The 21,775-nt window shown below is 40.1% G+C and overlaps 1 protein-coding gene and 1 long non-coding RNA gene across 2 annotated transcripts; both read right to left on the bottom strand.

Annotated features, from left to right (window-relative positions):
* Positions 1–2,842: 2,842 nt before the first annotated feature.
* On the bottom strand, positions 2,843–5,785 carry LOC146471646 (uncharacterized). Its single transcript, XR_014866686.1, has 3 exons — positions 5,314–5,785; positions 4,678–4,740; positions 2,843–4,269 (listed from the first exon to the last, which is right to left on the bottom strand). It is a non-coding gene; the product is annotated as an uncharacterized LOC146471646 (long non-coding RNA).
* A 695-nt stretch (positions 5,786–6,480) lies between these two features.
* LOC146471645 (uncharacterized) lies at positions 6,481–13,086 on the bottom strand. The gene is made up of 6 exons (XM_085120169.1): positions 12,744–13,086; positions 10,506–10,763; positions 9,516–9,899; positions 8,672–8,968; positions 7,196–7,675; positions 6,481–6,739 (listed from the first exon to the last, which is right to left on the bottom strand). Exons 1-6 carry the CDS (start codon positions 12,981–12,983, stop codon positions 6,605–6,607), a joined length of 1,794 nt encoding a protein of 597 aa, XP_084976295.1. The 5' UTR covers positions 12,984–13,086; the 3' UTR covers positions 6,481–6,604.
* Positions 13,087–21,775: the final 8,689 nt, after the last annotated feature.

Below are 21,775 nucleotides of genomic sequence, written 5' to 3'. Positions count from 1 at the left end.
ATAACTTGGGAAGTTTAAAAAAAATAAAAGAGTAAAGTGCTACCTTAAATTATCAAAATTTAAGGTTGCTCTTAACCCCTTCCTTCGTTTGTTTTCAAACCTTGCAAAACGTTGTACCTTAACATGGTGATCGTAGTTCCATAATAAGAAATGGGGGTGATCGTGATTGCTTTTAAGTTATATTCTCTAATGTTAAAATAAGGGGTGTCTTTAAAAGGATACACTGTTGCTATGGTAACCTATTATGTCAAGAAAATGACAACAACTTATTCACCAATGATAAGGCATTTGTTTGATACCATTATCACTGTAACCACTGATAAAAAATTGGAGTATTAATCCATTAAAGTATAAGTGCTGGAAAGTGCTACAAACTGGTACCAGCCATCTTCAGAGCTCAGTCAACGAAGCACGATTAAGCTTATCCAGGAATTAAAGCCAAGTTAAAATCCAGTCTCTCCAAATTAAATCTATAAAAGATATGTTATTAACTTTAGAGTAATGTTGATATGTCACCAAAAAACTTAACCGTGAAAAGTTTTGAAAAATTTGAAAGAAATAAAACCTTGCTGATTTGTTTAAATTCAATCCTGGATAAATGCTAGTCTGCTTTTAATTAACCAGGCCCCATACTTATACAATTATTAGGGATCTTAAGCAAACATGACGGCAATGGCAAAGAATGAACAATGCACATTTACATTACTACTTCAACATAATTTCAACTCTTTCAAGGAACTGAATTAATAGGAACAGTGTGAAAGAGAAAGAACGAAAAATTCACCGTTACATGCTCACATTCTACACAGAATCTTGAATTTGCCCATTTCACTTTAGTCAGTCTTGCATTTGACGGCAAAGAAATGTCTGAAAATTTACTATACACACACAAAGTGACTATTCTTGCCCATTGGTTCTATTGTTATCTGGTGTTTCCATTGCCTTTGTCGTTGCTTAAGTACCCTTTGTTCAATTTGTGATGTCGGATCAAAGCTTTAAATGCAGACAGCAAGACTGCGAGGTGAATGATATAGGTTTCTTACGAATGCCGTTGTTCTTTGATTAACCATCCTCCTTCAAATAAACCCTCCCCCCCCCCCCCCCCCCCCCCATTACAGTAAACAAACATCCGCAGCTGAAATAGACGTTTTGGCACTTTGGACAAACATAGATTGGATTACAACTACCCACACCACCACTGGGTCTTGTTTCATAAGCTTATTAAGACTTCAATCCGACATCATTAAAATATAATAACCCTGATGCCTTTGTTTGTTTTTCGCAGTGGTCACAATTTGTTTGAGTAACGCGCATGAAATCAAGAAATAAAGAATGGATCATTAAGCCAAAATGGAACTGTGTGAATGTCTACTATAACTGCATGTAATGATGTAGAATCCAAAACTTTTTTGTATTGCTAGTAAACTGCTATACTTGCAGATTTCATGCTCTATGGCTGTCAAGTCATTTTTTACTCTGGTTGTTTGTCTCCTTTTCTCAGGCAGTAGAAGTGCTCTTTTTGTTCTATTCTGTCATGTTTTGTTCTGTTTCAGTGTCATTCTTTCCATCATGTCTGTGTTGTTCATGTATCTCTTACCATTACTTTTTGTTAACTACAAATGTAGTTGCAAAATGTTCGATACACCTACCAAATTAGAGGCTTTCTTAGACAATAGTGACACTCTCTTAGCAAAAACAAAACGTTAATTTTCATGTCGATGCTGACCCTCCCTTTTCCCTATACTGAAAGGTCTACCAAGACATTGAAAAGTTAGGGGTATCTTTCCTGTTTATGCAAACGGTTTTCGGGTTTGTATCATCTTTCTGTCCTACTGCTGCCTTGATTCCTAATAGTCATGGTCTCTGTCATGAATGCTAGCCTCGTCATTACCTCAGTCGGTCTTTATAGACGTTATTCCTTTCAATCATGTCTCGCTTCTCTCTGGTTTTACCCACACATAGCTCATTCCTATTCTACTTTGCTCAAATCTTTTGGGTGGAATTTGTCTCAAATCTCACAAGTTAGTTTTGCTACTTTTACCCTTGAAATGTTGAAAGTTTTCCTCTTGTGTTTGTTGCTTTTGCTTTATTTCTCTATAGTATTCCTCCTGTTCTTTTTAAGGGTCATCTATTGTTCTACTTTACAGCTATGTTCCCAAATTCCTGTCCAATTTTTGTTAATTTTTCTGTTGTTCTACTGTTGTTTTTCTTATCATTCTTAGCCACATGGTATTATCTGCATTGTCATCAGTTGCTCTCCTTTCTTGTCAGCTTTGTTTTCATTTTTGCACCACGTTTTGCTCTTTTTTCTAAAGTTTTGTTATGTTTAGTAGTTATGCAATAATTATTTTGCTATGTTTTGTTCTTGTTTCGTTGGAGAAATGTCCTTTTTCTGTTCTATTTTGTTGTAATCTTTCCTGTCACATTTTTTAGTTTTGCAATCAACTTTTCTAACAAGTTGAAAATATTATTTTCTTTTATGTCATTGTTTCTATAGTTGTTTCACTGCATCATTTCATAATGCTTTCCTTTTGTTTTTGTTTCTCTCATGTTTGTTTTGTTTCACTGTAGTTTTCCTTCTGGTCTGTCAGTTTTGCTATCTATTTTCCACTTTTCCACTACTTGCCTGCATGGCAAGCATAATTGGAGGATGAGAGAGGGGGGGGGGGGACCTTTTTTCTTTCACTTTCTCTCAGGACACTACCCCCTTTCCCTCCCCCCCCCCCCCCCTTCATGATTACGCCTTTCACAAAGGCTAAACAAATATGTTGCAAATATTGTTTAACTTCAAAATGTTGCTTTCTTTTTCTTGTTTGTTTTCCTTTTGGTTTCCAAGTGTAGCTAATCAGTAATCTGTCACCTGTCATCATTTCGGTCCGGTCTCATTCTCAATTTTGTCGATGGATATCATTTTTTGTTTTACCTTTGCTTTGTCATTACCCCCCTCCCCGCATCCCTATGGTTTTCCTCTTTCTGTCATTTGCCTGTCATCAATGATTTCTTACTCATTGCAAAATGAGCGAAAATTAAACCATTGCAAAAATAAAAGGCATCAGGGTAACTATGAATAGCATTACATCTACTGCAAAATATCTTCTTATAAAAAGGTCTGACTGGGCTCAACCGATTATCTGAGAAAGGACTCATTTTTTCCCTGATAGCTAAGAAATTGTCTTCCCTGTTCCAATGATAGGACTTGTTGTGCGAATTTTATCTTAACGCTGCGCATCATGACATATGGTTGCACCTTTGAGTTTGAGGATGAACTCTCAGCTGAAAAATGAAAGCTACTGAGCAGTACTTCCCTATGGTGCTGTTTATTATGCTAGATGGTTATAACGTTTGAGTCTGTGGAAGAATGTTTAAAGTGTGACCATTCAAATGAAAGCTACTGAGCAGTACTTTCCTTTGGTGTTGTTTGTTATGCTGTATGAGGTGGTTCTAATTTTTTAGTCTGTTGATCAAATCCTAAAGTGTGACCATTCTAATGAAAGCTACTGAGCGGTACTTCCCTGTGGTACTGTTTATTATGCTGTAGAAGGTGGTTCTAACTTTTGAGTCTTTGGATGAAATCCTAAAGTGTGACCATTCAAATGAAAGCTACAGAGCAGTACTTTCCTGTGGTTTTGTTTATTTTGCTGTACAAGTTGGTTATAAAATTAATTAAGGATGGGATCCTAAAGTGTGGCAGGAGTCTACCTGAATTGGTGGAAAATGATTCTAATGATTCCAACTTTTGTAACTGCAAATGAAATCTGTGGAGAAGTACTTCTCTTTATTTACTTCCAGAGTGAAGAGGTTCACTGAAGGCTGAGAAATTAGTTGAATTGAGCACGAGCACTGTCTGTCAGACCTTCTTATAAAGAAGAGACCATGGCCTGAGTGTTCAAAGTGTCATCATGCTAATCCAGAATAAGTTCGAATTTTAAATTCAGGATTGAATATTCCCTGTGTTTCATTTTTGGAATCAGTGGTTTATCTTAAACTGAAACAAAAATTGGGAATTGCACAATGCCTAATTGTTTTTTTTTTTTTGAAATACTTCTTTGTGACCTTTTTTGGCAAGTGAATCCAAAGCCATAATCTGGATTAACTTTAAATCCCAGTTTTGAACAATTGACCATCAATTTTAAGTATACAGGCTAAAGTTTTCAAGAATTAAACCTTAGGGCCAACTGACCTGTGCAGTCCTCCATCTGCAGTCTGCAGTCCACTCCATCTGTTTACTAATACTTTTGCTTTCCGTTGACTTGTCAATAAAACTTGCAACTAAAATCGAAGACAGATAAATCTATTAATAGAATATAACTAAGCAATGTAGATTTTCTGAAAACAAATTATGACCTTACAATAATATTTCAAAGTACATAGACAATATACAAAATTTTTATATAGGCATTAAAATGCACTGGCCAAAGGTTTTTTTTAAGTTTGCATGACAATGTGCACAGGAATGAAATTACTTGTATAAACTCTGGCTAAAACCTTTAACAACAACAACAACCTTTATTTCTTCATGGCTGATTAGAAAAATTATTAGTTACATTCCTGTGAAGTAAACTTTAGTAACAGTGGATTATATAAAATTAATATATTTAAGGAGAAATTTGATGCCAATCACTCTGCAAACAAGAAGCTAATAATTACTTACTATAATTAATCATTATAATATCTCACCTTCTCAATAAACTTTTATCCTGACATTGTGTCTCTCAAATTAAGCCATTCTGAGCATGATATCTGCATGGAAGGAAAGAATAGTAGTGTGAAACAATGTTTCCTTCCCCATCCCCTCCTCCCTGACGAATCACTTTCCCTACTACAGTCAGGGACACAGAGAAAAAAAAAACTTACAAAGTACCACTACACATCTAACACCCAGCTTTTTCAGTAAACAAATATGTCACCTGCTTACTTTCTATTGACAAACATTCTTGATGTTCCATTTGGCAATACTAAAATTGATCTTCTCTCCCATTTCACTCCATTTAAAGGGCGTAAAGCTAGCAAATTATACTTCTGCTCTAATCGCTGTCCATCTCTCATTATCTGTTGGCTTCCCTCTGGTATCCCGAAATAACAGTTTTTATTAAAAAGAATTCTTGTGGATTCACAACACTCTACTCAGAAAAACAAACGTGAACCTCTTCCAGGTTGGTTGTAACCCCGCTTGGCACCGCTTACGCTAAATCAATGCAAGAGCGATTTCCGCGCCATTCGACTCGTTAAACTGGCTCGAATTCTCTCCAAACTCTTTATGCCTTGAGAAAAATATAACATACAAATATATCTGTGAAAACCACTCGCACATACCTTATCACCGAACTTGCAGCCCCACAAAAAATCACCAAACGCACATCAAAATTCCCGCCATGGAATCATCAGCTTCGAAGCCAACAAGATGTCCGTAGTGCCTCGACCCACGTGAACATACTAGTGAGTGGTTTTCATTGAAAACTTACCTAAGGCACGGTCACTAGTCTACTGATGAAAGAAAAACTAAACGTTTGCCTAATGAGTAATCCTTGAACGGCGAGGCGAGCTCGGCAGGAAGCGTACAGGACTGACAGGCCACACTGAACCGAAGAACTGGCGAAGGAGCTCACGTGACAACAATTAGCACGTTAGCGAGTACCAGTCTCCTTTCGTCTAGCCCCAGTCATGCCAAGATATCAGAGAACAGCTTGTTGCGATATTTATTTCCAGAATGGAAATAGCGTCTTGACAACTTCGTGCAATCATTTCGTTTCGTTACCAGAAAATAGAGAGATTCAGAATTACATTTACGGCAAATAGCAGAAATGACCACGTGACCATGCTTACCCCAGTTCTCAGTTTCTGCAATTGATTGAGAAGCCGGCAATGGTCAAAATTGCTTTGCACCGATTCTCATAGCTGTTCTAAGTTTTTCAAGAAAATATCAACGCGATCTCATGTTTGCCGTGAGCGCAATTATAAATCTCTCGAGTAAGAAAAATCAATTTCGAGTTCCCGTTTGAAGATAACGAGCTGCCAGGAATAACGAATAAAATTTCTCGCGAGGCACAAAAATATTAAAAATTTAGCACTTACATAGGCACGAAAAGCGTGCATGACCTTTGTTGACGTTTTTGAGGTTACGGGGTCCGTTTTTGGAAGCACAATTTTTATTCCAGCTGGGTTATGAGCAATCACCGTGAAAAACACCCCGCGGGAAGCAACGTTCCCGGATTGCTGGCTTACTATCCCTAATTAAGAAAAACAAAGGAAAGTTCGTAGTCTAGCAAAATGGAAGATGGCCTGTTCTTGCGAGGTTGACACACATAATGGGATAGTCACTGGGACGAGTTTCTGAGCTGAAACATTTTCTAGACGCCGTCTTCCGAGGATTCAAACTTGCCGCTCATACCAGATGTGGGTCCATGGAGAGGGTCACCACCCTCCCAGAAACGTTTTCCGTGTAGCAGCGTGTAATTACGTTAATGATAGCAAAAGACAGAATGCAGCACTCGCTTTGTTTATTCAATTCACTCACACACAACTACACAATTAAACAACTTAAAATAATTAGGACTTGCAACACGGTGACTTCCTCTCGTTCTCTTCAAGGGATAGACAGTGCCATTTATTTTGGAGTCGGCTGCATGTACTTAACGCTAGTTCCTGGGTGCTTCATTCCACAGGTCTCGCTGAGGCCATTGGGACGGCCATTTATGAAGGTTTCCAACACCTCAATCTTCTCTAGTTCAAATGGGTCAACCTTTGACAAAAGGAAACATTGTTTTTTTGTTCCTAAATAGCTACGACACGGGAGACAGACTGATTCTCGCTTTTTGAAAAGCCAATGAGCACCACGGCTTAAAAAGTGTCAGTTAAATTGTCTTTTTTCTGTTTTTCTTTTTGTTTTTGTTTTTTCTAATTATATCGTTTGCTTCTTTGTTGGTATTTTATGCTGTTAGTTGGTGATCTGTTTACTACTTGTTGTTCCTCTTTTCGTTTCTTCATTTTCTCATTCAGCCTAACTTAAGTTGACTTCCTGGGGGGGGGGGGGGGGGCGTGCCTTTACATTTCAGTAGTGATAGCTCTGCATCTTCATCATTTGGGAGAAGGAGTGGTGCAAAAGGGGTGTGGGGCTTAGTGCAAAGAGACGAATCCCAACAGGCACAACGTTCCCGGAAAGAGTAACCCATGGGGATCAAACAGTCATTAACATTACCTCATAAGGGTTTTTGGACAAAATAAGCAGATCAGCTTTCTTGTTCTTCATCAAGCTGCCCAATTCCTTGTCTTTGTGAATCTGCCAAGCAGCATCGATGGTGACTGCCTTCATAGCCTCATGGACGGACACACGGTACTCTGGGCCATACACGGTCTCTTTGTCATCTCTGTGCGTGCGGGTGACAGCGGTCTTAATATTGGCAAAAGGAAGAGGAGGGCCTGGGAAGGTCGCGTGGTCCTGGTGAATAGACCAACGAAGGCCATGCTTTGTTGCCTCCGACAGAGGCGTCCAGCGGTTTGTGCGTTCTGCGCCAAAGATATGCTCAGTATACGCTTTGGCGTAGAAATACAAATGGCAAACAAAGAAGGACAAACCAAGGTCGATTTTAGCGGCCCGAGCTATGTCGTCTATAGTGCACAAACCCAGGTGCTCAATACGGTGACGCATGTCTTTAGGTTCCTTAAACTGGTTTAGAACCTGTTTGGAAGAAGATCATAAATAAGTCGGCAACTGCTTACCCTGATCATAGTTAATTGAGGGACTGGTTTGGAAACTTTGCCATGGAAACAATGGTATTGCAATTTATGTTGGAAGGGCCGCGACCCCGCACAATTGTTTTAACGAGTCACACCACAGTTGAACATCTTAACAAAAACGTTTCGATTGGTCAGTTGCTCCGGCACATTCCGACTGTACTGTTGTTTATGCAAACGCTTGTTAATGGAATCAGTTGCTGTATTTAGCAAATTGTTTTTCAGTTTGTTAGAAGGCTGATAAACAGTTACGACGAGAGTTCTATCCATTCCTTTCCCCGCACCGATCAGATGCTTCAATGTACAGAGAGACTGTGCTCGCTAAGATTAGATAACCACTTGTTTTGAAGAGAATTGAACGGCCGGGCGTGTGTTGGATATATGTTGGATATAGATAACCAACAAGTGCGAGTGGAATAATTATTTTAATTTATTACTGACAACCTTGCTGATTTCGTTTTGGCTGAAGGACCAGAAGACGATTTAATGGCATGCTATATAAATTGCTGATATCGATGTCCTCTAAGCCAATCACAACTCTGAAATTACATTATATCCAATGGTGGCACTCGCTAAAATTCTGAATAAAAGTTGGCGGTCAACATCTGGCGAACATTCGGTCAACAAAAATTGAACGGATGTTGGGCAAATGTTGGACGAACGGAGTGTTCAAACGGTTTCAACGCCATCGAATATTTTCAAGAACAAAAGAAATGTTGAAGCGATGCTGAATTTAAGTTTTAACCAATTTAAATTTGATTCAGCACACTTTCAACAAGCTTTCAACAATGTTGAACGACCTGTTCAAACGCCCCCGACATTTGGTTCAACAAATGTGTTGGCGGAACACATGTTGAAGCAAATGTTGAAACCGTTTAAACGGGCCTTTTCGGAATTCAGAAATAGGATAACATTTGTCATGAGCGTGTTGTATTCTAACCTGCTCGTACGCGCTAATCACTTGATCGATGGCCCTCTCCCCATGGGCATGAGTAGCGATCTGGGTCCCTTGCTGGTGAAAGAACTTGATGGTGTCCAACAACTCCTGGCTGGAGTAGTTCAGCTGACCATAGCATGGCGCGGGCGGGAATCCAAGGGTCGCGGTCAGATTGGAGCACAAAAATGGTTCGCGTACAGCCGCTGTACCACAGTGAGGTGAGCCGTCACCTATGATCTTTACACCAGCCTCCCACAGCTTTTCGTTTGGCGTGAAGGTTGGTCCCGTTGTTGAACGCGTCTGCAGCGAATAATTAAACTGTTTACTAACTAAACTGGTTAATCAGTAAACTGCATTCAGTATTAAGCATTATTATACCAATAAAAGTTGACAAAGATTCCCTTGCAGCGGCTGAACTTGGTATGCAATGCTTGCAATTTGTATAAATAGCCGGCTATAAGTTACTTGATATTTAACTACATCTATACAACTGAGCCTTTAGATGGGAATTGAAACGACGAAGCGTCGCGAGCGCCTTTGCCAATCTTCAGCAAAAATTTTTATCGGAAACAACGGGAAAGCAATGCAAGAGAACATTATTTATAATCTTAAAGCAGATGATGGACGAGGAATTACGGAAGTGACGTAGTTTTCTCGTCCACTGTTTTCGCTAAACATAAGACTTGTGGCGGTTACCAGATGAGAGCCCATCGCTAATTTTCACCTTGTACTTACTACCAGAGCGGTTTCCAAGATGTTGCCTAATGTTACGTCTTAGGTTTATAGGTAATTTCTTATTACAACCTCAGCTACTTATGTCGTAACTGTCAACACAGGTCAATCCTACCTTAGGTTTGCTAACAGGCGCCAGCTGAGGACAACACACGAGCCTTTTTCTGGAGCATTCTTCCGAATCTGGGCCGTGAACCACTCGATAGAGTCCCAGCCGGATGGGGCAACTGTCAGTCAAGGAGATGGCCTCTAAGAGTTTGTCAAAGTCCTCGTTTCTCATGTAGCCAAGCTCTGTGACTGTAGTGAAGCCACGAGAAGCATAATCTTTCCATTGATCCTGAACAGCTTTAAAAAGATCTTCAGGGGATGGGGTTGGTGAACCCCCGAGGACTCTCATGATCGCTGGTTCCTCGAACAGCTGGCCAGTCAATTTGCCGTTCTCATCCTTTACAAAAACGCCGCCGTTTTCATCCTGAATGCTGTCATCTACCTCAGCAACCTTACAGTAGGAATACATGACGCTATGGCATAAGAAGACAAGCGTACACCACCCCGTCCGGGTACTCGGAAACCCTTACAGTAACCCTGCTAATTCCCCCCGCTATAACAAACTATTTTTGGTTTCCTTTGCGATTTGGAGTTAGCCGGGTTCTACTATTGGTTCTATTGCTACCAATGTTATGAGGTGACATTCCACCTTAGAAAACAGTAGTGTCTCTTCACAATTCAATCTGAAAGTGTATAATCAACGAAACAAACCTTTGGTCCGACCAAGGATAAGGTCATGAAAGCCTTGTGACTGCTTTGATATCTAGAGCAATGTCAATTGCAATTGAGTGGCTTAAAAGCAAAACCAATGTGATTACCCATCATTATGGGCGTAAACAACAAAATGAACCAATCAGAATCAAAGCAAATTCATGCAGCCGGCGCCAAGCGCGGGAAAACGCTTGCGAGCAGCTCACGATTGGCTTTACTTCTCATTGGTTAGAGAAAGTGGCGCGAATCGTGCTAACCAATCGCAGAACGTAGTAAAATAAAGCCAAGAAAGCGCGAAGTTACTTGTTGTCGATATAAAAAAAAAAAACTTCATCATAAAACGTACCTCAAAAGCCTTACGATTCACCCAGGCCACGTGACCGCTTTGGCCGATGACAACAACAGGAAAAGTCTTTGTAAATTCGTCACCCAGAAAGTCGGCGGACAGTGTTGGCATGTTAGGGATGAGCTCAGGATCCCAGCCAAAGAACATGGCCCAGGGTAGAGGGGTGGCTTTTGGGTCGAGTTTAGCAATCTCTGAGGTCATCAAGGCCTTGACCTGCTCATATGTTTTATAGTAGTACCCGCTGATGTTGATGAACATCTTCAAGGAAAAACACAACATTAAAAGTAACCATTGTAACACTTAGGTTACGTTCGATTGACTGTAATCCGGGATAAGAATAAGCGGAATAGCTGTTAGATTTCTTTTTAAAGTTAATTTGGGAAGACATTTGTGCAAACTTTCGCTGACACATGACAATTTAAGAGCCATTTCGTACTCCAGTAACTTCAAAAGCCTCTCACGAGGGATTTCTTGTCATCATTGCATGAAAGAAAGAAAATCCTCTTCTGTTCATTTTAAGCAAACTACCTTAATGTTCTGGTAAGCCCATCCTCTCTGTTTATAGGGACCCGCACTATAAAGGGATCATGGCTTCCACTCTTGTCACTCATCATGGCAGTCACCGCTTCAATGGCGGACATTGGGAGTAGCAAGTAAACGTTGTGGAATCGGTATATCAGGAAATAACGCCAAACGTGTCTTGAAAAAATTAACCTAAGCTGTTACACGTAAAGGAATATTTTGGACAAAGTATTGTAATTGAGCCCACAACAAATTAACAAATCTCAAGTTTTATTCACCAGGTAAATACGCAAAGGAATTTTAAATTTATTCTGTCAATATTCTATTGTATCTTGCCACACGGAATCTGTAACGTTCACAGCTCAGTGTCTACAACGAAATTTCTGTCGGCCTGGCCAGGCCAGGGGTCAATTCAATAAAACTTTTACACTTGTAGTTTACCAGCTGAGCAGTTAGTTTGACAAGCTTACACGAAACTAACCCAATGATTAGTTCAGAAAGGAGTTCAAAACTCATTGGTAAAGACTTCTAACGATGTTAAGCGGGCTCAAGTTGTGCATGAGCGTACAATAACAAGGGTCCAGATTGTTACAAGTTACAAGTGTAAACATTTTATATTAAATTGGCCCTAGGCCAAGTTTGCTCAAGTGTAGTGCGAGTTCATGTTTGTATGGCCCCTTATCTTGTTAGCCCCCTCCCTTCCCCAACCCCGTTGGACGACTTGGATGACTTGCAGTCCACCCCTCACAATTTACAAGGGAAAAGCCCTGGCTGGCAGTGACTTCAGTTTAAATGTCCATTGACTCTATTAACATACCTTGGGCCTTGTTTTTCTCTTTGTTAGTAGATATATTGCAAAACCTAGATGGCTGCAAAATGTTGAATGAAAACTAATCTGAAATGTCAGACATCTCCTCCACCCCCTAGCTTACAGGAGGATTAGGGGGAGGAGACGGTTGACATTTCAGAATACTGATGAAAACCGACAAACACTCGCATTTTCTTTGGCTGCTGCCTGCCTAGACTTGCCCCAGGTCGTCTTTTTATGCGCACCGAAAAGAGCGGACAAACGAGCGACGACTGGACTCCCACAAAAACGGTCTTTGAGAAAGAAAGTTTACTGCCCGCCTTGCCCTGTAGTAATGGACATTGCGATCTGACAAGTCATCAACTCAAACTCTCAAATCGCAGGCTTGAAATGACATAAACGCTAACAACAACAACAACAAGACTTTATTGCCCTAATTAAAACGTTACTAATACATTTAGTTGATTTTGGAATATTAAGGGCTTCCCAGCTCCCTGAAATTACTAAGAAGCTAAAATATATAAGCTAAAATATATATGAACACGATGTTAAACTCTGTTGAATCGTTCCGTGTTAGCTTTCGTGTTCAGAATTCCGAGAGCGGTTTTTTAAACAAGATGTTCGGACTCAATCAAAAATATAGAAACAAATTGAGTAGTTCGCACGTGCAGATGTTCCACGATTTCTTTTTTGCGAATGAACCCTTTCCATAAGTTGGTGGCCCTTTCGAATTGGGGCAAACTGACTTGGTATGTGAGTGAAGCCTCCCCGCAAGGAAACCTTATTGAGTTCCATCGCCGGTCTATAGCGTATTACAAGGGCGTAGTCTCACCCCCCCCCCCCTCCCCTGAGTAAGTAATAAACGTGTTCAGAGATATCATTCTACTTCACTTCTGTTTTATACTTACCGCACGATTCATCGCCATCATTGTAGCGTGCTGGTGTGGCTCTACAAATCCGGGAAGAAGAGTCTGATGATTTAGATAAACGACTTGAGTTGCTGGTCCGGCCAATGCCAACACCTCGTCAAGTTGTCCCACGGCTTGAATTCTATCAGCTTTAACGGCCAAAGCTTCAACAGAAGGGTTCTTCTCATCCATGGTGATGATATTTCCCCCGTAGAAGATAAAATCGGCTTTGTTCGACATCTTGCTCCGATTTCTGCGCTACTCAAATATGTTAATCTTCACAGCGAGTGCTTTGTTTTAAAGTGCAAGACTGAAATAAGGGTGTGCTCCTTTTATAGCACTGTTTGGATGCATGGGCAGGTATTTGTCAAAAATGGTGGCTAGACATCTGGGATTAACATAATAATTTTTTCCAGTTATCTGACAAGCATCAAGTGTAGGATCATAGTGCTGTTACTCATCCGTGGTTTTTTCTTGTAGTTACCGGTATTTTGCGTTCCGTTTCAGTAATGCCTTTGTACGTTTCTTTTCATTTACGTCGCTCTTTGTTCGTTTTCAATTTGTTAGCGTATACATAACACGTGCTACCCTGCGAGCAGAGGCCCTTCGATCTTCCTAGATAAGTCGGGATCGAAGGCCCTCTGCTCGCAACTTTGTTAATAGCGTCATTTCGAAATATCAAAATTCAGCTTGAATGCGAGGCCTAGAGAACACAAACAACCGAAATGAATAAACATGATTATTCATGTTCTTTTGTTTGTGTCCTCTAAGGCTCCAGTTATAAAGTTGAAATTTAATATATCAAAAGAACTAATCTCCTGGCTTATGAACGTTATAGACAAAATTTTATCGTCGTTATAATTTGAGTTGATACAGAACACTGACAGTAATGTTCAGCTGGTAAGGGTCAGAATTGCTATTTAAAAAAAAGAATGCAGAAATATATTATCCAAAGGGAAACGCCCTGGCAAAAGAGGTTGCTCTCAGTCGCAAAGAAAAAAAGCACGAAGATGATTTTGACAATACATGCACTCTAAGATTTAATTTAAAAGAGAATTTACAAACGAAACAACAAAACTCGAACTTCAACCCATTTCTTTAAACCAAGAAAATGATATCCGTGCAGATATAAATAATATTGATCCAGACAGTAACGAGCTTTTGAGACAGATTAATGAAAACAATTTAAATAATTTAAATAATAATTATCTAGCCAAGCTGCAGTTGACCTCAATCTAAAGGGGTCTATAACGTCAAGCATTTTTTTGCTATTCTATAGGCTCCCTCATCAATATTTTATTTAGTATTGTATAGTTATCATGAACAACAATGTATTAGTGATGGAAGCAATAAATCGAAATTGAAAATTGAAATTAAAAAACTGCGTGCAGTCGTTCTTTTTATCTCAGATCAGGCACGCAAAGTGACGGCAAAATTACGCAAATTACGGAAACGTTAACGATCTAACAAGTTATCTAATTGACAACAATTATAAAAATAACCAATTCTCGCTGCTACATTTTAACGTTGGGAGTATTCGAAACCGCATTATGAACTACGTAATTATTTAAACTCACTAGGAGTGTAGATAAATAGATACCTTATTTGATTCATAACACATAGCAGCCATGAGCTGGATTGTGTATATTAAAAACTATCATACAAACAATAACAAGAGAAGCTACAAAAGAAGCTACAAAAATATATTAATACAGTTATGACCAATATGATGTAATAAAACTGTTCTTCGCTCTGTTAGTTTTAAAATTTACATTGAAGGTGCTGACGTGCTTAAGGGCGTATGTAGGACAATAAACAGACGGTAAATTATGCAGACGCTGCGCTTTATCTTCTAAGATACCATTAAAAAGGGATTAACATAAGTCTTAACTATGGTGGACTGCCAAAGGCTCCATTTCTAAGATTTCTAAGGCGCTGCGATAACTAAGATTGGGGCAAATGATAGGAAGAGCTCTCTTCTGAACACGTTCAAGGTCGTTAATAAGGTACATTGGCAACGAAGATTGAAACATGGGCACGGCGTATTCACAGACCAATCTAATACAACTTGTATAGCATGTAATCAGGTCTTTTGTAGGAATGTTGGCACGCTTGAGCTGTAAAAGGAAGTACAGTCTTTTTGATGTCTTCTTTATATACAACCTCCGCGGGCAGATGCATGTTCCACGGTAGATAGCTGGTTATCATAACACCTAGCAAAAGTTAACCGTTAAAGGGGGCTAGTTGTGCGTGAGGCGTGTGACACCAGTCAAGTGAATTGAATAAACAAAGCGAACGCTCTATTCTATGTCTGTTGCTATTATTAACGTAATTACACGCTGCTACACGGAAAATATTTTTGGCGGGTGGCCAGCAAACCACGTGACCCTCCCCATGAAACCACCCCTGATTTGAACTGTTTTGAATCCTTGGGAGACATCTATTTGAGAAATACTCCAGCTCAGGAACTCGTCCCTGTGACTTTCGCATCATGTGTGTCGACCTCACAAGAAAAAGCCATCTTATATTCTTCTAGAGTACGAGCAGGGGGATCACGCGCACGCGCGCGATAATTGCCTCCCACGAGGAAACGCAACGCGCGGAGGGAAGCCAAAAACAAGGTCCCCTTCTGTTTTCGCTTCCCACCACGCGCGCGTCGTGTCTCCTCGAAACAACTTTCGTGCGCGCTCACGAGGTTGGCTGCGGCAATATAAGGGGACTGCTCGTAGTCTAGCATTCTGCCAAATGCAAATTGTAAATGCAGCTGTGCCTTTCAGTGATTTCTTGTCCAGCGAGATTGGTTAATTACATAAACAAGCATTTATTTCCTCAGTAAAAACCAGTAATAAACTGTGTTTGCAAGAGCACCGCGACAAAATAAAAGTACCGGATCCTGTAGTGAAGGATCTCACCAGCAAAAAAATTGTAAAGCAAATAATCTAAAAAAAGAGCAAGGCTGATTGCACGAAAGGCACGGCCTTTCTCAGGTATTTCCTCCTCTCACCCGATTTTCCTTCTTGTATAATCTGAGCTAAAAGTCTATAAATAGGGAGCCAACCGGAGCGTTTTATCATGTGTCACCTGATCATACCTTGAAGTAATCCGTGTCGTGAGATATTAGCCTGTACTATCAGTCTTTTCGGAGCGAGGGGGTGGAGAGGGGGTGGGGGGTGGTGAGAGGGGGACCCCTCCCTTCTCCCCTTAGGAAGGCCTGATACTCAGGTTAATGAGATATGAAATGGCCAGAAAACTAAGTTGGACATTACAAGACTTCCAGTCTTGTGAAAAATTGCGTCTAGGTTGTCATAAAAGGTGCTTCTAGCTTACCAGAAAAATAAAATGTCTTGCAGACTGAGTAAAAATGCAATTTCCTCGGTGAGCACAAATAAGACAATATAGTACTTCCCAGAAAAAGAAATTTCCGTCTTGTGCATTTGATACTAAGAGGTCTAAGCTTTGTGCCGTCACGATATTGGCTGATATTAAGTATAGCTCATTACATCAATACATAAGCTTGTTAAATACTACCCTACTATAGCGTATTCAAGGTGAATAGTTATTCGACGCGACTCTTAACAATGAAGCTCGCTACGTTCTTCAAAGGGCTCCTTATTGCTTGTGTTTTCCTTTCCTTTGCCAAATCTTGGCGCCGTAGACGTCGAATTCAAAGACGCTGCTTGAGACGTAACTGTATTCCCCAAAGCTGGGCTAGATGGAGCATTTGTATGAAGCCCTGCGGCAAAGGTACACAGTACCGAACGAGAGGTATTGCTCGGTCGGCCGTGTGTGGCGGACGTTGTAACGTTCCTTTAAGACAAACTAGGTACTGCAACACCCACTGTTGCCCGTTAAGTTGCACATGGAAATGGAACGCGTGGAGTCCGTGCGGAGGTTGCGGCGTGTCAACACAGACACGCACACTGCTTGTAACGCGGAACCCAAGTTGTGGTGGAACGGCGTGCCCAAGCACACAAAACCAGACACGAAGCTGCAATACCGGAATGTGAGTTGGAAAGAGTCTTTTTCTTGCAGTTCTTATTTTTTACGCTTCATGTATTTCTTAAGAAACATTGACTGGGCTCCGCTCAGGCTGGAGGTATAGAGGAAAGAATGAGATTTCAAAAGCGGAAGTTTGGAACGGGAAGAAGGAATTGTCTTTTAGGTATTCAAAAGGGCTTTTCAAAATACCTCGAACAGATCAACCTAAATAAGATGCAGTGATTCTATTTTATTTGTATAAGATATATAAATGGGTTAATTTTTCGCTCCAAAAAGAAGTATAGGAAGGGAGAAGGGTTTGGACCTAGCCTGCAGAACCGACATTTTTTTTAGACGATGAGAGGTCCAAAGACTACTGCAAGGCTGACACAACGTAATATGTTTCAAAACAATATTTCGGCTGGCCAAACCAGCCTTCTTCAGGTTTATACAAATGAAATTACAATATTATATTATGGAGGATGTTGCAATACATAGGAGCGGCGGAAATGACGTTTACAAGGTGCCGTGGTACAAAAAGATAAGAAAATAAGTAAAACGAAAATAATAAAATAAAATAAAAATACAAAAAAAAATACAATTTATGACGTCTATTTAACCCGACGTAACTAATCGAACCAAATCGAACGTTCGATTAATCGAACTTAATCGAACTCAATCGAACCCAATCACGCGATTGGGTTCGATTGAGTTCGATAATCGAACACAATCGAACCCTCACAAAAAAATTGGGTTAATCGAACCAAATTGAGCGTTCGAATGGGTTCGATTAGTTCGATTGAGTTCGATGGGTTCCATTGAGTTCGCGGATTAGGTTTGATTTTGCATCATTGAATATATATTTTTCTGATTGGATTACCCGGGTCCGATTGTTAGTTGAAAATTGTGTCCGGAGTATGAGAATACAAACTGTTTTGGAGATGACTCCAGCAACAAAACAGACAAGAATTGGTTTATTTTTCGTTTTAACGAATCCATGCGACCTTACACGGTTAACAATTCTATTGTTCCTTATAATTGCTTTACTTACCAATATGGCAGTTTAATTTATTGCCTTTGATAATCAGGAGAACGCATACTGTTCCAGTCGTTTCAAATTCCCCGCGGGTGTCGATCGTGATACCATGCGCCCCAGGTCAGGGTTTGAGCGCCGTTTTGTATGGCTGGCACATTTGGCGTCGATCTCACACGACAAGCCTCGACATTGTGCAGCCGTCACTGTTGGCATGGTAATGAAGGCACGGAATTCCCGGATCTCACTCCATGTTCGCTCTTTTCCTCGCAGTTCCTCTTGTCAATACAAAACCATCGACGAAAAAAAAAAAAAAAAAACCGATCGAAAGCACCTACCTAATCTTTGATTATTACTAGTCTCACGCTATCTTGTGGATGTTGTGTTGAAGACCGCGTTCTTCGCAACTAATTTGCGTTATCTAATACATGCGTATAGTCCGTTGAACTTACATCATTTTCGATTTTACAGTTAAGTCACTGTATTTTTTATTCTTAAAGGTTATTTCAATAAAGTGATTATTAGTTGTTGTTACTTATTTTTACTTATATACATATGCTAAGACAGTCCCGCCGCTGAACTGACATATTTTAAGTGATTTTATTATATCGTTCGATTAGGTTCGATTGGGTTCGGAAATCGAACTCAATCGAACTCTCACACAAATTTTTTGGTTCGATTGTGTTCGATTTCCGAACTAATCGAACCCAATCGTTCGATTAAGTTCGATTGGGTTCGATTAAGTTCGATTACCGACCTGTTCGATTAGTTACGTAGTTACGTCGGGATTTAAACCGTGGGGTTCCAAGGTCCCCACTAAATCTATAAGAAAAGACTCTCTGGCTTTTCTGATTGAATCACGTGAGGAGTGGATAACTTCAAGTGGTATAAGTTGCATGTCAGTGTGGCAGTGGTTAAGTTGAGAAAGAAAATTTTCAGAAACAGTGGTTGGTTTGGATTTAATGTTAGTTTTGTCAACTGGGCGTCTATGTTCGTTAAATCTGTCTTTGAGACGTCGCTCAGAGACGTCTCAAAGACGTCTCTGAGCGACATCTCAAAGACAGATTCAGTCTACTTACCCGGCCGTATAGTATATTATGGGGGAACATCCCCTCCTCCCCCTCCCCCACCGGAGCTGACTTTAACAAATTGAAAGAGGAAGCAATATGAATTACAACTCATAAGAAAGCCTTTTCGAGGTTCGTTTTCACCAATAGGGCGCTTTATTTTGTGTTGGGTAAGAAACAAAAACGAAAACTTCAGAAACTTGCTGGACAGGACGCGAAATAATGCCATCTGAAGCGATTTGAAATCAAATACATGTAGCAACCATTCATAGCATCTGAAATCTTTACCGAAAACCAAAAACTCAAAGTTTGACGGTTTTTTATAACAAACACTCACACTTTTTTTATACTTCTCCGGACAAGCATTGAAATGCAAATTGCAACTTTCAAAACGAGCAAAGTTTCAGAATCTAACACCACCATAGCAGGAAAACGAGAGCCAAGAGCCAGAAAAAGACCCTGCCCTCACAACCTACAATAGGCTAGGCCATTTTCGAGTGGCTTTGAACCTCATTATGAAAGCAAGGCTAAGTGCAAATTTATTGTTATAAGAGTTAGTTTTCATTCATATGCAAACCAAACTAATTTTCATATAAAAAGCTTTGCACTTAGCCTTGCTTTCATAATGAGGTTCACAGCAACTCGAAAGTGGCTTATTGTGCTTATGTCGGGCTTATATTACTGGTGCCCATCTAGGTCTTGTTCCTCTACAGGAACAGAATTAAATTTGTGTCTGGGGATGCTTCGGGGAGGTCAATGCTAATACACTAGAAGCGTTAATTACAGAGAAGAGCAAGCTGGATTGTAGTTAGGACCCATAGTAGTGCTATTGCGAATTGGACGCACTTATGGGGTCAACATTAATGCCAGGCGCGATAAACATATTCTAAAGCTCGTAAGAAAATGCATTAATGGGCGCTGCCCACGATATTTTTAAGAATTATTTTACTTTTAACAAGAGTATTCACGCGCACACTACTTGACAGAACGACCTCTTACATTTGCCCGCTGTAAGGAACGGAAGTAGCTGGAGATCCTTTTATTATTATCATGGCTATGCTATTTTTAATAAGTTTAACCGTAAGTAGTTCTTAATAGTCTATATTTTATGATATTTGTAGGATAGTTATTATATTTGAAACATTTTAGTGTTTTCTTTATTATTTTTATTTTATCTTACTGTGAAATATTCTTGCAGTTTTGGATACTCAGGGCTCCTATTGGTATCAGGTCAGCTTGTTCGTTTTGTCTGATAACGCCACCCCGAGTTTAATTAAATAGAGGTGTCTATCTATCTTCTGCAAAATTAAGGAAATTAAATTTAAGTTCAACTTCCCCGCCTGTTTTGGAGACCTTTTATTTCACAACTTCGGAAATGCAATATTTCGTGACAATAAATATTCCCATTTTTACAATTTCTCATGTATAGCTTATTCTGATAAGTTTACAAATTTGGACTTTCGCGACATATGGAACTTTTCAGCCTTAATTTTGTTCACCAGTTGCTGCCCAGCGAGCAGTGGCGGATCCGGACCTTCAGGTAATTGAGGGCCCTGGTCTCTTTGTGAAAAGAAATATCTCGGCGCTTTGGCTCTACGGGCACTGGTCTTAAAATTGGGGGAGGGGAAGGGGGAGGTCCCCCATAGGTCCTCAACTGTCGAGTCCGAAAATCGAACGTGGACCACATTGGTGCGAAGCGAGTGTTCTCGCCACTGCGCCATTCCTGCTCCTTATTGTCCTTATTCTCTGATGTCCAAGTACCTCTGTGAGTAAGCTCCCCAGGACTGTTGGGACTTTCAATGCAAGATAACCACAAGTCGTCGCCATCTTGGAATGCTGAACCCAAAGGCCCCGGATGGAAAGTGGGTTGGTGAAAATCTGTTAACTGTTTGGCATATATTGCCTGACAAATTGAAACAAACTATGACATTTTCGCAAAAGGATCTCACTCAGCCGTGTGGCTTACGTGAGTCTACATGGATGACTAGCCGAGTCAGAAATATGCATAGTAGCTGAACCCTTGCGTGTCCATCACAACCAACATCACACCACGCACCAGCATTTTAAAAGATCTCCATCACTACCAACTTCATCATGATTATAACGATTAACACTCTCATCAACATGATTATCATTGTCATTATGATCATCGTCGTCATCATCATCATTATTATCATCATCATCATGACCATCATCATTATTATTATTATTATTATTATTATTATTATATTATCATCATCATCATCATCATCATAATTACTTTATCATTACTTTCCTTTCATTCTCACCCACATACAGTTCCTGTGCCTGAGGGAATGAGTGGTTTCGATCTAATCAATGGGTAATGCTTCTTTGCATAATAGCCCTCAGTCCAAAGTAGAGTTATCTTAACATTAACGTAATATTATTGCCATTACCGTCACCAATACAATTTCCATCACCACCACTACCACTATCACTGTACCATCACTATCATCACCACCACCATCATCATCATGATCATCATCATCATTATCATCATCATCTCATCATTACCATCACCACCCACTGGCGTCATCGTTGTTTGACTGACGGTACAGAGTATTTCTTGTTGAATTAACTGGTTGACTTACCGATTGACTAAGGAGCTTTAGCAACGACGACGGCGACGGCAACGAGAACGTCAAAAAAAACAACAGGCTTAATTACCAAAACAATAACTCTGCACGTGCATTACACTTTTTGGTACATTTCATTGCCGTCACTGCACGGCTAGGACGTGAAACTTCCTGATGTTACGTTTTATGGAGGACGTCAATACACGAGGACGAATTTTTCTTCCTCTTTCTAAACTTGGGTGCGGTCTCCAAGAATTCAACTCCAGAAAATTGCAGCTACGTTTGACGTTTAAAGCGAGGTAGAATAATCGCGACGACGTTTGAGAAAACGCGAATTCGTTTTAATAGTGACGTTTC

Source organism: Pavona decussata, unplaced genomic scaffold (genome assembly GCF_977016875.1).
Source record: "Pavona decussata unplaced genomic scaffold, jaPavDecu1.1 SCAFFOLD_102, whole genome shotgun sequence".
NCBI classification, from domain to species: domain Eukaryota; kingdom Metazoa; phylum Cnidaria; class Anthozoa; order Scleractinia; family Agariciidae; genus Pavona; species Pavona decussata.
Note: the sequence above shows the minus strand (reverse complement) of the source record. Positions and strands in the feature narration are given on the sequence as shown.